General features: G+C 40.6%; 1 protein-coding gene across 9 annotated transcripts in view; it reads right to left on the reverse strand.

The window, feature by feature from the left end:
• Positions 1-13,540, reverse strand: part of fat1a (FAT atypical cadherin 1a) — an 85,513-nt gene that overhangs the window by 45,572 nt on the left and 26,401 nt on the right. For all 9 annotated transcript variants that reach the window (XR_005206365.1, XR_005206366.1, XM_037765523.1 and 6 more), the window contains exon 4: positions 5,261-5,322. Coding sequence is in view for 7 of the 9 variants with exons in the window: in XM_037765523.1 (XP_037621451.1) it covers positions 5,261-5,322 (62 nt within the window). In the remaining 2 variants the exon portion in view is untranslated. The remainder of the gene's footprint in view (positions 1-5,260; positions 5,323-13,540) is intronic.

Here is a 13,540-nt window from a genome sequence, read left to right on the forward strand (position 1 = left end):
CATGATAGAGCAACATGGCAACTGTGAAGAGGACCCGATCCCTATGTAGATATGAAGTGCTCATTCTAAGCTAACGAAAACTCAACGACTCTTAGTTTCAGGTGATTAAACACTAATGAAAACATAGTTATGAATACTACATTCCATTTCTGCTAATAAATCATCTGAAATGTGACATACTGTTCCTTTAAATACAAATTGAAATTGACAATTAACTTTAGTCTTTGTTGTTATTTGATAAAGGCTAATACATAAGACTTCCGGAGTGTAGATTTCTGACCCACTTGCCCGACCAGAAAAGTAAGGAGAAAAAAAAACATTAACATTGAACTCCATCTTGAGCCCCTATTTTAGCCTATTTTAATAATCTAATTTTATGCATTGAAGTACAAGCACCCAAATCAATTTGGGGGTATTTTGGGGCACAATACCAAATTCTGAGTTTCCCTTTCAGTATCAGCTCTCATGCAAACTGGGATGTAATTAAAAGACCACTTTAGAAATGAAATAATGTAAAAGAGCCCATTTAAATTAGCAGGAGAGACATTTTCTTATTTTGTAAAATAATACTGTATCCACTGTTGCCCCTGGGGAGTCACTAGCTCGGGTTGGTGTATTCAGGTAAACATGGTTTGTTTAATCTGGAGGCTGTTACGGTGAACTAAAAACATTACTAATCTGAAGTAACGTTTCGTATGCTCGCCTGTGATCATGATGACAGTAGCTAGAATGGTCGCCACACGAACAACCCACCAGAGCTAATTATTTTTAATTAGCTGCACCTCTTCACGCTGATAGCACCAGCTGCACCGACTCTGCTGCTGTGTGTCAAACTTGCAAACAAAGATTTCGCACTGCTAATAAACATTAAGACTTAGTGCGCTCCACTAATATAAAGGCCGGGAGGCTTTTTTAAACCCCACATGTGCTCAGTATAAAAGACGGCGTCGCACAACTGAATCATTAATGGGGCCTTAATTTAAGTCATGACATCAAGCGTTACTGGTGGCATGCTTACGCTTTGTAATTTGTGCCATGATTTAACACTTCGATGTGCGTTCGGACATTTGAGTGCACAGTTTGCGGAGTTTAATCAAGAGTAAAGAGCCATGGGCTGACCTAAACAAACACAATTTTCATGTAGTCCCAGAAAAAAGGGCTCACAGGTTGCGCGTCTGAGCGCAGCCAGAGATGTGAGCGATTTTTCTCGCTTCAAGCTGCTATATACTGTAGAAGGGCAGAACAAATGTCACAGTCATTTAAAACCATCTGCTAAGTGCTTCACTAAAAACCGTCAGGAGTCCGGGGCCAGGCACACACCATTTGGTGCTATAGTTTCAATTACTAAAGTAATGTGTTTTTTGTTTTTCTCGCAGTGTCTGCAGCTGTCCGTGCTGTTCACATGAGCAGAATTAATTAAACAGAATGACAAGAAACCTTAGTGTGAATGTCTCTCTCAGGGAGGATATGTTGGTGCTCATCCTGCACTGTGTAATGAACATTTCCATTATGACCACATGAGCTTTACATATGACGGTGTAGTGCCTGATATTCCTGATTATATAAAATACCTTGAAAAGGCAAGCTGTTAGTGGAAGGAGGCCTATTAAATGTCCCAGCTGCACAGTAACTCAACAACACTGCTATGTGTGTATCTGTGTGCATGGACACTATTCATCCCCGTGCATCTGTCTTTGGGAAATGCTCATCAAAAGCCTTTGTTTGATAATTAGGCAAACCACACAAAAGACAGAGAAGCTACACCAGAGGGAGTGTGCCGCGTTGCATCAGTATAGCGCTGCTGTGAACCGAGCCAATCCATTATGTTCTGATTATCTATTGCAAAACTTTTAACTTCTTCTGACCGACCATATGTTCGTAATGTTGTTTTAATGGATTCAATGTTGATTAAAATCACCTGGGAATCTGTGGAAGTTAGTTTCTATACAAACGTCTATTGTGCTTGACTATAATGTTGGGGAGAATTAACAGAAGCTGAAGTTCCACAGCATTTGTTTGCATAGCGCCTTGTTTCCATAGAGCATTTTAAGAGGAGGTACTACTGCCGGCTGTAATAACTGCTAAATTATATAGAGAAGAAAACTATATGTCGCTGCCACAATATTCCTACTCCTAGGATTTTTCCACTGCAGAAACTTTCCCAGGGGACCAGCAACCTTCAGAGGAACTCATGTTGGTGAAGAGTTTAATCCTCACAGTTGTTCAGATGCAGTGGAAACCCAAACAGGAATGCTCAAAGGTGGATTTTAGTTCATACTATAAGTTATTTCACAGTGCCTGGAGCTACTGGTCAACATGGGCTATACATTTTGCCTCAAAAACACAATTATATCTACACTGTTTTGGTATCATAGCTGTCACTTAAAGGGAACATATCATGAAAAACTCACTTTTTTCAGTGCTTGTGTTCATGCATTTGGGTATCTGGATTGCCTACCAACCCACAAACTGTGAAATGACACAGATTTGGCTCCCCTTCCTATGTCACAAAGACTCATTAGAATATATCGGCAACAGCTTGAGAACTACCTTTGCAAAGGTGCACCATATTTTTCTCACAAGCCAATCAGAGCAGACATGGCTTTTTCGGGAGGGGGGCTTAAAGAGACCTGCGCTAAAACAGAGCGTTTCGGACAGAGCGTGAATACAGGTATATTCACACAGACAGTATGAGAAAAATAATGTGTTTTTTTTAATATTAAAGCATGTAAACATGTTCTGGTAGAAACCCAAAATACAAGTATGAACCTGGAAATGAGCATGAGATGTCCCCATTAATATAATGTGGTCAAATGTGTCAGGTGATTAATTGATGAACAGAATATTGAACAATTTTGATAAGCAACCATCAATAATGGACTCATCATTTAAGTCATTTCTAAAGAAAAAAAATACTAAATGTTCTCTAATTCCTCACATAGAGGATTTCTGGTTTTGTATCATTGCAAACTGTTTGGGTTTTGGAGAGCTGGTCAGAGAAAACAACCAATCTAGTCGCCACATTGTTCAACTTATGATGCACAATGTTGTTTTTATATTTTATAGATTAAACGATTAATCAGAAAAAAATAGACTGAGTAGGTTCTATTATCTTAGTCAAACAGGCCAGACTAGCAACCTGTCCAGGTACACTGCGTCTTGCCAACTGCTTGCTGGGATAGGCTCCAGACAACAGATGTTAACAGCCCATTCACCTCTGGTTTTCCATTATAATGTTCTCAATCCCAGGCCTGGATCCTAAGCATGTCCTGGCATGTCCTACTTTTTGCTATTTACCCACCCCCCTCCTTCCGGGGACGGCGGCCTCTCATCCTGCCGCTAGAGCCCACACTCAGATCATCAGGAGCGGCTTTGCCTTTTCTCAAATTCCCCCGCTGCCTTTCTGCCTTTAGCTCTCTCTCTCTCTTTCACACACAGGCACACGACGACTACCAACCCCCATCCCTCTCATCATAAAAGCTGAAGGCCCCCTGTGCTCCCTCCACCTCCTCTCGGCATTTGGTGCAAACAATGCTGACACAGCCCCCACCCTAATTGCTCCACATGTTCCACATGGCCCCACATGTTTCGCTTCTTCTCCTACAACAAGCTCGTACAAAAACTTCAACACTGGTATGGACTTCACATTTGATTTGTTCTGCCAGCACACAGTTCACACACAAAGGAATGTGCGCACACACATATATTCTTCTGAGTCATGATTATGCCTTGATTAGCTGCCCTGAGGATACACTAAGGTGTGTGTGTTTGTGTGAGTGTGTGTGGAGAAGGCAAATTGCACGGTTTTAGGGGTCTGTACTGCTCCCTGATTGTTTGGCCCAATATAGAACTTCCTGCTGGATTCCCAATAACCAAGTGACCAACACACACAAACTTCTTAAGTTGCCATGGCTACACGGTTCTTTCCAGCCTGTGTTCACTCAGCCACTTTCTACCCATTTAGGTCAAAAGTTACTTACTTCAAATTATCCCTACAACTCATATTCAGATTAAACAGGAATGTTCAAGAGACCTTTTATCCGTTATTTTTCAGAGAAAATGTTGGTTCTTTGTGCACTGGAATAACAGTATCTGTAAGCTTTAGTAGTAAACATTACAAAGAAAAGGCAGACTATTAGCATGAAGAGAATAGGCGTGTTGAATTTGGCGTGACATTAAAGTCGAGCTGAGTTTGAGCTGAGTGTTTAATGTGGTTATTAGATGTCTGTCTGGAGGCATTTTGAAAAAAAAGAACAAAATTCATGAACTCAGCTTAGCTGAGTTTAGGTGGGAATTTTTAATTTATTTTTTTACAGACACAACTGAATCAGACACCACTTCCAACCTTGTAATTCAACAGCCTTCAACCACATGTTGGAAGTAGCAATTCTACGTCTAGAGCAAACCGCTAGATGGAGGAGCTTTGAGTTTGTATGGGAACCTTTTTCTGACCTTGAAAGTCTTCACAAATTCAACAGGTGTAGTACAAAAGATTTAATTTTGTTGTTATTCAATTTAATTTCATCAACAAAATATGTCTATAAAGCGACACAGTCTTCCTTTATCCCCCACTTTCATCCCTATCATTTACTCTCAGCCCCGTAATGCAATTAGCGCAGTGCAATGTACAATCAGAGTATGAAATACAACACTGCTCTGGCACCAGATGCACCGGCATTAACCGTCACCCAGTGATCACTGGATTGTGTAACTTCTAACAATAATTAAAAGGCGTCCAATCTGCTCCCTGTCAGCACCGGAAACACAATTAAAACGGCTATTATCAACCTCGGTTCTGTGGCGACAAAGAGGGAGTGAAGCGTCAGGAGAGAACAGAGCCCAGTTCAATTAAAACCCACAAGTTTAGACATTGGCCTGTTGGTTTGACAACAGTTTCCTGTCCCAGCTTGTTCCATCCATGAGACGGAACAGTGGGAAAGAACAAAGGAACAGTCACCGGGATCTCCCACACGCCTCCCACCTCTCCGTCCAACCCCATCCGGAAATCAGTACAAGGTGAAATTATTCCAAAATGACCTTTCTTGCATATACAAGAGGACATGCTGTTGTTGGCAACACGTGGCACTCGGCCAAAGTCGGCTGGAAATGCCAAACCACAGAGACAGAAAATCTATTTTTTTTAAGGCTTTTGATTATCGTGTTAATAATTCATTTTGACATAAATAAGAGAGGCTGGCTGGCGCTGATCCGTCCACAGCTTTTCTTTAGAGTTGAAAATCTGACTAAATCAAGTGCTTACCTCAAGAATGTGCTCATCTTGTTGCTCCCTGTCCAGTTTTCTAGAAGTAGTTGTAACCAGACCTGTTGGAGACAATCAATAATAATATGAATTATACGGATATAGAATCAATTACACAAAACAACAACCACTCATATTTTACATGATAAAGCAATCATAAAATCACAGGCTAAATATCACTAACTACGTTAACAGGCATAAAATATTCTGTTTTTTTACCTTATTCTGGAAAAGAGAATATTCCTACGAAGCAGTTTACATAGCTAATGAAAATGAATATTCCACTGATATTCCCGTTTACATACATACAGTAGTCTCTGAAAATGCTGGACCACAAGCTGACAGATCAATGGACCAGGCCGTTATTTCGACTGATATTAGCTTATTGCAGATATATCGATATCAGTGTGTCGGCCGATAAAAAACAAGAAATTGCGTCAGCGAGCACTGAAATGTCGCTCAGCACAAATCTTGGTCTCAATTCTTTAATAACCAAATTTTAGAGATCCTCGTTAGAAATGTGTTAATGGAAATAAATATACAGTATATATTGGCCAATATATTGTTTGTTGATATATTGGATTTTTTAAACCCTCATATATCAATATTGAATACTGATATCCAGTATCAGTAGGTTACATGGTGGACTAACTAACTGTGTAGCTCATGTTATCAGGTTGAGAGCCAAAGAGGCGCTTTTAGAAAACACTGGAGCAGTGAAAACAAAATTCAATTAATACAACTCCTCCCACTCACTGTTGGGTGACATTATCTGAACCCTGCTGGTTATCTCATCAGTCACTCATGAGTTAAGAGTTTGCATATGGAGGAGTGCTCTCCCTGTAGGTTTTCCCTGTTTTAGCTCAAACCAGTTTCCAGACAGCCCACCACACCGCCTCACATATGTGAAATATCACAGAGGTCTGCAAATAGTGTCCAAACAGCAGCGTAGCCTCGACACCCTGCTTTTAATTCTTCCACAAGCTGAATAAACAGAGAGCCAGTCAGACATCGCCCCCAGTCCGGAGCACTCTTTGAAACAGAGAGGAGGAAACTTCAGAAAAGATCCTGCTGCTAGTTGACATGTTCCAAGGGTCTTTTTTAGATCTACCGTTCACTTTAAGTGGAGGATTGATGTTGTGTGACCAGTCAATCACACAGAAGGGACTTTTGTTAAGCCAGGGTTTGACAAAAGTAAAAATAAAACAAGCTTGAGTTCCTGGCTAATCCAATTTTGAATCGAATTCACAAACAAGGGAAGAAAAGAGAAGAAAGGGGGGAAGGCTATTGCTACATGGCTACGTTATAAGCAGCGTTCTGTTCTCACTACCGATGTAATTGCAACTTTGCAGAGACGCTGAGTGTAGAGTAGACATGCCAACTTTAACCGCACCAGAGATGTCTGCTTGCCACACTGCGCCTGATTAGCATAAGGCAAAGGATTTCCGAAACCCAAACCCATCAATGGCACATATGCCTGCAACGAGAATAGCAGGCCACAACTTACAGGTCCTGAAATAGCCCTCCCTCAGCACTGCAATTGAGGCATTTGAGCGAGGCGCTTTTGCTCCCCCTTTTTTTATCCTCTCCTTCTTAGGCTTTATTTAATCTCCACAGTGAGCTGCAAGGATATGTGTCTACTGATATTTGGTTGGAGAAAATGGAGAACACCAAAGGTGCAACTCATTGTTTTGCTCTGCTTAACAAACACTGCTACATATTGATGGGCAACAAATAGAGTTGTACCGAGTAGTTTCGAAGTTTCGAAGCTTAAATTTGCAGTGGGTAGAAATGGTGCAAATATAATTAAAAAAAGTTATTTTTATAAAACGGTCACTATATTCTGACAGAAGTGCATGAGACAGGTAATCTGAAAAAAAATCATGTGCCTCTGTGTCCTCCGGTGCTCCTAATGGCATCTGCAAGATTTCACAGACCGGAGGAAAACAACCAGTCAGAGCTGATCTGGAGTCTGCCATCCAGCTTCCGTCTATGAAAGCCACGAGTCAATCCCTCGCGAACTCCGATCAAACGGTCAAACTAGGCAGCGCTGATCAAATATGAATCAATATTCTGTTACTGTAATGCCTATTTCTTGCCTCAAATGTTTTCAGAAACATCTTATAGTGCTAAATAGCTACGTAGTTGGCGAATAAGACTGCCGCTAAAGTATGTCTGTGTTATAAATATTAACTTTCTATACACTGTGATTCCAATAGTAGTTGGTAACATACTCATCGTGTTATGTTTTGAACACCGGAAGCACCTGATGCAACTCAGCAACCCTTACTGTTGGATTGGGGCAGGTGTGCTAGAGCAGAGAGAGGTGGAAAATGGTGTGTCAACACTGACAACACAAATTAAGTTTAGTAAATTCATACGACATGCGGGAATTACCCTTTGCAGTGTTGCATGATGTCTGCAAGAAAGTTTGCAGAGGATCAGCATGGGTTACATGAGTTAGCGAGCTGTAGATTATTACCATCAGAGCTAATAGTTCTGCTGTGCCACATCAAAACAGACCACGCTGACTAATTATTCATGTGCTTTAGCAAGGCTGGAGCTGATGGATGATAATGTTTTTAAGCTCCCCTGTGTGCTGCGTTAGGTAACTCCTCTCTTTGTACATGTATTATGGAGCAGAATACAGATGACAGCATTAACCACACCGAGTCTACGTTTCTGATTTATAATTCCCCTGCAAACCGGCTGTCTAATCGAAGCTCGGCGAGGTATCATAACAGATACAGTGCTTGCAATGTAAACAGTATACTCTCAGTACAGAAGCACAGCATTGTAACAAACTGATCACAAAATGACTGGCCTTAATCCCAAACCCACTCTGTAGAATAGAAATTTGTTTTTAGTTCTGCCTTGCAAAAGCCTGAAAAGAAGTCCCATTTCACAAACACTATTTACACCTTGATGCAGCAACAGCAGACACACCAGAAGATGAGTTAATGACACAGGTGGTACATCACTGGATGCCTTTTGTTTATGGGTATACGTGCTTGTTCAAAAATCGTCTATATTTTGGTTGAGGTGTAATCTCTCTGTTTCTTTTTCTCCACCTGGCACTAATTAGCACTGCAACCTCCAGCAGAAAATGGGGACAGGAAATTGGGAGAGTGCACGAGCAAGCAAGAAAGTAAAGCTTAAGAGGAAGTGAAGTTTTTTGGTCCTTAGTTCACTGTGGTTAGTTGCTGAAGTAAAAATAGCAACAGTAAACCTCCAGGTAGTGAGCATGCTCGGATTTCATTTACTACACCCCGCTGAAATTCCAGTGTCCAAAGAGCCAATACAATTGGCAACGTGTCATAAATATCAAGCGCGTTTGACAAATGTGGGACTCCGTCCAGATACATTCGTGCCTTTGGCAACAGCGGGGCGCCGAACTTCTCTCAGCAGGGAGGCGACATTTTCTGCCAAACTGTGTATTCTTTATACACTTCTCACATTCAACAGACAATCCGTCATGTAGTGAGCATCTGCCTTTAATCATATGGTCCCAGGTTCTTCTTTTCAATCGCGTAAAGTGTGTTCCACAGGTGTACTGAGTAGTCCAGGGCTGCGACAAATGATTATTGTCATTAGTGATTAATCCTGCAATTATTTTCTCACTTCACAGATTAATTGTTTGGTCTATAAAATTCCAGAAAATGTAAAAAAAATGTTCTAAAACTCATTGAGATATCTATTCAGTTTACTGTCATGTTAGACAAAGAAAAGCATCATCTTCAAAGTGGCGAATAAAAGTATGGCTTTTCCTTTAAAAAAATTACCATGATTGTGAATTAATCATTTTAATAATTATGGCAGGTCCAAAATGAATGTTTTGTTTATCTCTGATGAAGATATCTGACGTCTGGTTACCACTTCTAACAAGGCTTGTGAACCAATAATAAAACAATGTTGGTATCACGTGGTATCTCTGGGTCATCAGTTAGAGTGGAAAAACGGCTGAATTGCTGAGATTGACGGTAAGTACCTGGCAATGACTTGTTGTGAAGTAAATGCAATTAAACGGGGGAGGGAGAATGCAACATCTAATGGCTGAATGTTATCAATGTTATCAATAGCACATTCGATAAACTGATTAATTCACTAACTGCTTCAGCTCTACAATAGTCACCTTAGCGGTTTCGGGGCATGGCCTCTTGGTGAAAATTGTTTGAACCACAAGCTCAATTTTACAGCTCTCTCATATTTTTCTTAAATTAAAGTATTTTAGAATTTTGATGGAGCATAAAACCAGCATCCACTTCAAGATGTAGAGAATAGAGATGTCAGGGAGTAGAATCAAACATCTGCAATGCAAAAAAATATGGTGCATCCAGTGTGGACGAGTAAAGCTATTTTGATGCCTGTTGTGTTGCGGCTTAAACTGCTTTTGTTTGCTTCTGTTCCATTTTTGTCTGACACGCTGCCAGCTCGCTGCCAGATCTCCGACCATGGGACTTGTCGCCCACTCTAATATCTGAGCACTGATCTCACTTTTGGAAACAACTTGTTTACCAAAAAATCGAAACTTTAGAAAATCCAAATCTATTTAAAGTCATCCTGCCCTTATCGACCACTCATAAAAAAGCTACATGCTCCCCAGGAATGGTCCTTTTATGTAGGACTGTGCTGGCGCTAGTGTTCCAGCCAATAAAGGTGCATACCTCTCTATCTCTACCTAAACGTTAAGAACTGTAAAATGATTGCTTGGTAAGTCAGAGCTCACCAGAGGAGTCTGCACTTCCAACCCGCAGCCTTTGTCACAACACACACACACACACACACACAAAAGCCATTCTCAGGCGTGGGCCGAGCTGGGCCGACAGTAATTATAGCCATGCTGTTTTGAGAGGGGGAGAAAAACAACAGCAAAGCAGCGGTGGCACTCTCAACCATGTCCTTGAGTGCTACAACCACGGCTCCAAAATGGAGGCCTGGAGGGAGTTAAGGAGTCCAGGACATTGTTGGGCCGGCTCATACTCGGGCATTGCTGCTGTGATTAGCAGTCTTTAGAGTGACACACATATTTATGTGACACACATTTAGCCGTAACACCAGACAATCGGGAATGTGCAGGGTGTCTGCAGTGGCTGGACTTTATTGTGCAAATTTAAAGTCCTTGAGGTATTTACTAGTATAGTTGTTGATGAACTAACACTATGCTATGAAAATCCATTTTTAAAGTGCTTGCTATTTCTCCCATGTGAGGAAAATAATGAAACACAGGCTGCAACATTTCTTATCCTGAAACCCAACATTCAACCCCAGACAGCTATATCAATATTCGCAGCTTCATTATGAGTTAAGTGTCTGCCACTCGAGCCTAAAACAACACTGTGAAAAGTATCAGTTTCCACTGATCATGATGCCATCTAAACTCTCAAATGAAAACCGTGGGAGACCAACATTCAAGGGACTGTGGGAGTTTGAGAATGGATTGGTACATTAAAGTAGGAGCTGTTTGTCGCTTTCTTTATAACCGAGTCTCCAAAATGCTTCTGAACAAGAGCTACTGACTGTTCTCTTTTATTGGGGAGGAAAGCAATGCTTGGTATGCCATTTAAAAGTCAGTGTGGTCCAACTAACGTCCTGTTCTGTCGTCCAGAAACACACAGAATTTGACAAATGCAACAGAAATGGGCCTTAAAAGCTAATACAACACACATTAATACATACATATGGTCTTTGTGAAAATGAGTAAAAGGCATTTAGAGGAGAAGCATTGTTTGCATTAGGATTGAGATATCTCAGCACCTCACAGCTGCAAGGCTTATATGTAATCTGAAAAGATAAGCACGTCATGGAAGACTTAGGGCTATGGGGGATTCAGGTTCCCAAGTGTTGGTGAAAGTGAATGTTATGGGGAGTTGTGTAAATGGATGGGATGCTTGGAGGCAGTGGAGCAGCTGAGGTACCATAGAGCTTACTGGTAGTTTTGACCTATGTCAGTTTTAATAAGTATACATGGAATCTGGGTGGTATTAAAGACAAGGCTTCACAGATAGTAACAGTAAGAGACTGTGTGGGAGAAATGTATGCATATTGAGATCGCAGCCAGAACATTTACATACTATATCTTGTTGGGTGATTTTCCCTTCTCCATCCATTTTCATCTGTCAAATTTACATATAAAACCACCAGAGTAGTATAGTTGTGGTCATGTCTTGAGAATAAATCTGCAAAGCCAATCAGACTACCACATGTCAATCAAATGCTCGCTGTTGAGCATAATGATGTTAAAAGTTGAACTAGAGAGTTCTGGAAGGGCAGGTAATTGATAAAAAATGTAATCTTTAGCAAAAACTCACATGGACAGAGACCACATATGCACAATTTTCATTGGGTGATGAAGTCCTTTAGCAAATGTTATACCAATTGCCATGACAGGTGGATACACTCGCTAAGGCAAAGTCAACTTTTTACGTTGAGTTTATGAGTCGTTAAGGCTCTATACAGTATAAATGAGTATTGGGCGAAAGTAAATTGTAACGTTATCATGATGTGTTCCAGTGTAATCTGGTAAAATTTAGTTTTTTGCGAGAAACTTGAATAAATCCAGTTGTTTGAAGATTTTTTCACAACAATGTAAAGTAGATATTAGAGAGGGAATTATGACCTATTTAACTTCCTAACAAAAAACAGTATGCAAACAGTAATAAAGGAGTGTATGTTGAAGTACATGGGATTTATTGTTTTACTTTTCTTTTGTACCGTGGTATTGGAATGGGTATCGGCAATCGTAGAAATCCACTGGTATTGGTATCGACTTGTAAATTTCTGTTATCGTGACATCCCTAAATGCATGAATGACATTCATTGTGAAATGATGGTGTGACCGGGTCTCTACAAGCTATCACATATACCCCATATGAATGGGGCCTGAAGGCAACAGTATATTAAGAATACAAAATACAAATTTGCACACACAGTGGTTTACACGTTGTAGCTTTGTACTGTTCATTTTTTCAAGGCACTTTTACACCTTTCACATTGAAAGTGCTTTTATATGATTCACTTGAGTAGGTGAGGCATTTTGAAAGGGAGTTTTCTCAGTGCGCTTCCACATTAACCTTTGAGCCGGAACATTTAAGAGATAAAACATTCAAACTAAAACACAGCACAGATTCGTCAATACACTGTCTTGACCGTAGCCTCTGTAAACCCACATGGGTTTGCCATTGTCAAATAAAACTGTCTTTTAAAATACAAGCAATTCAACCAATCAAAAGTCAAATTAAAAAGGTGCCACTTGATCCGTATTGATGACACAAATGGTTGTCATAGTTACTCAGCTTCATTTTACACAGAAAGAACAAGCCTACTGGGTCAGGTCTTGTTTTTCTTGCTTTTAGGTCATGAGGTTGGTCACCCTGCACATAATGGTTTGACTTCACTTTGCACTGAATAAATCCCAGTTCTCCTGTGGAGCTTTTATAAAGTTGAGAGGTGAGTAAATGTTTACTTATCCTTTTTTGACAGAATTTCCTTCAATTGAACTTTCAAGCTCCATGTTCACTGAAATCTGTCAAGATTCAATGAAAACTTTGGACACCCAGAATGCCAAGATGTGGCATTCTTTACTTTTTGAAAAGGCATTTTTAAAAAAGATATCATGCCGCATCATTGGATGTGTTTCAAAGATACTGTGGTTGAACTGAAGCTTAGCCAACTAAGCCACCATGACTGCCCTTTGAAGTTTCAAGAGGACAATCAGCAATTTTTCATTTCCACATTTTCCTCTCACAATCTCTCTTGAGAGCCGTAACAATTGTTTGGCCCCCCCGAATCACCGGAAACACCAGGAAGTTGTTGGAAGTATCCATTTCCTATCTCACTTCCCCTGATAGTGGTTGGGGCTTTGGTTAACCACTGATAACACCAGTGTGTGTGTTTTCTCCCTCAAAACAGAGAAGGCGTTACTGAAAGTTGATATGAGCACCGCAAAAAAGTAGATGATTCGCAGCTGCAGTCCCAGTGGCTGTTTTCCCTTACCTTTTCATTCAACCCTGGGGATGACAAATGCACATAAAACCTGTCGGAGGTATCCAAGCTTGCCAAAGCATTACCCACGGCACTCCTTTTCAATTGATGACAATGAGCTGCTGGCTGCAGGCAAGGAAAAAGGGATGGGCCCAAATTGTTCAATATGACTTTAAGAATTCACCTGGGTGTATCTTTCATCATTTGGGTTTCACCACTGGAATGAAAGCTACCATTAAAGGGCGAACACAACCAGGTATAGACAGCCATATCCTATTAAAGGCACGCTCATGTCCGCTC

This window comes from Sebastes umbrosus, chromosome 3, assembly GCF_015220745.1.
Source record: "Sebastes umbrosus isolate fSebUmb1 chromosome 3, fSebUmb1.pri, whole genome shotgun sequence".
Lineage (NCBI taxonomy): Eukaryota > Metazoa > Chordata > Actinopteri > Perciformes > Sebastidae > Sebastes > Sebastes umbrosus.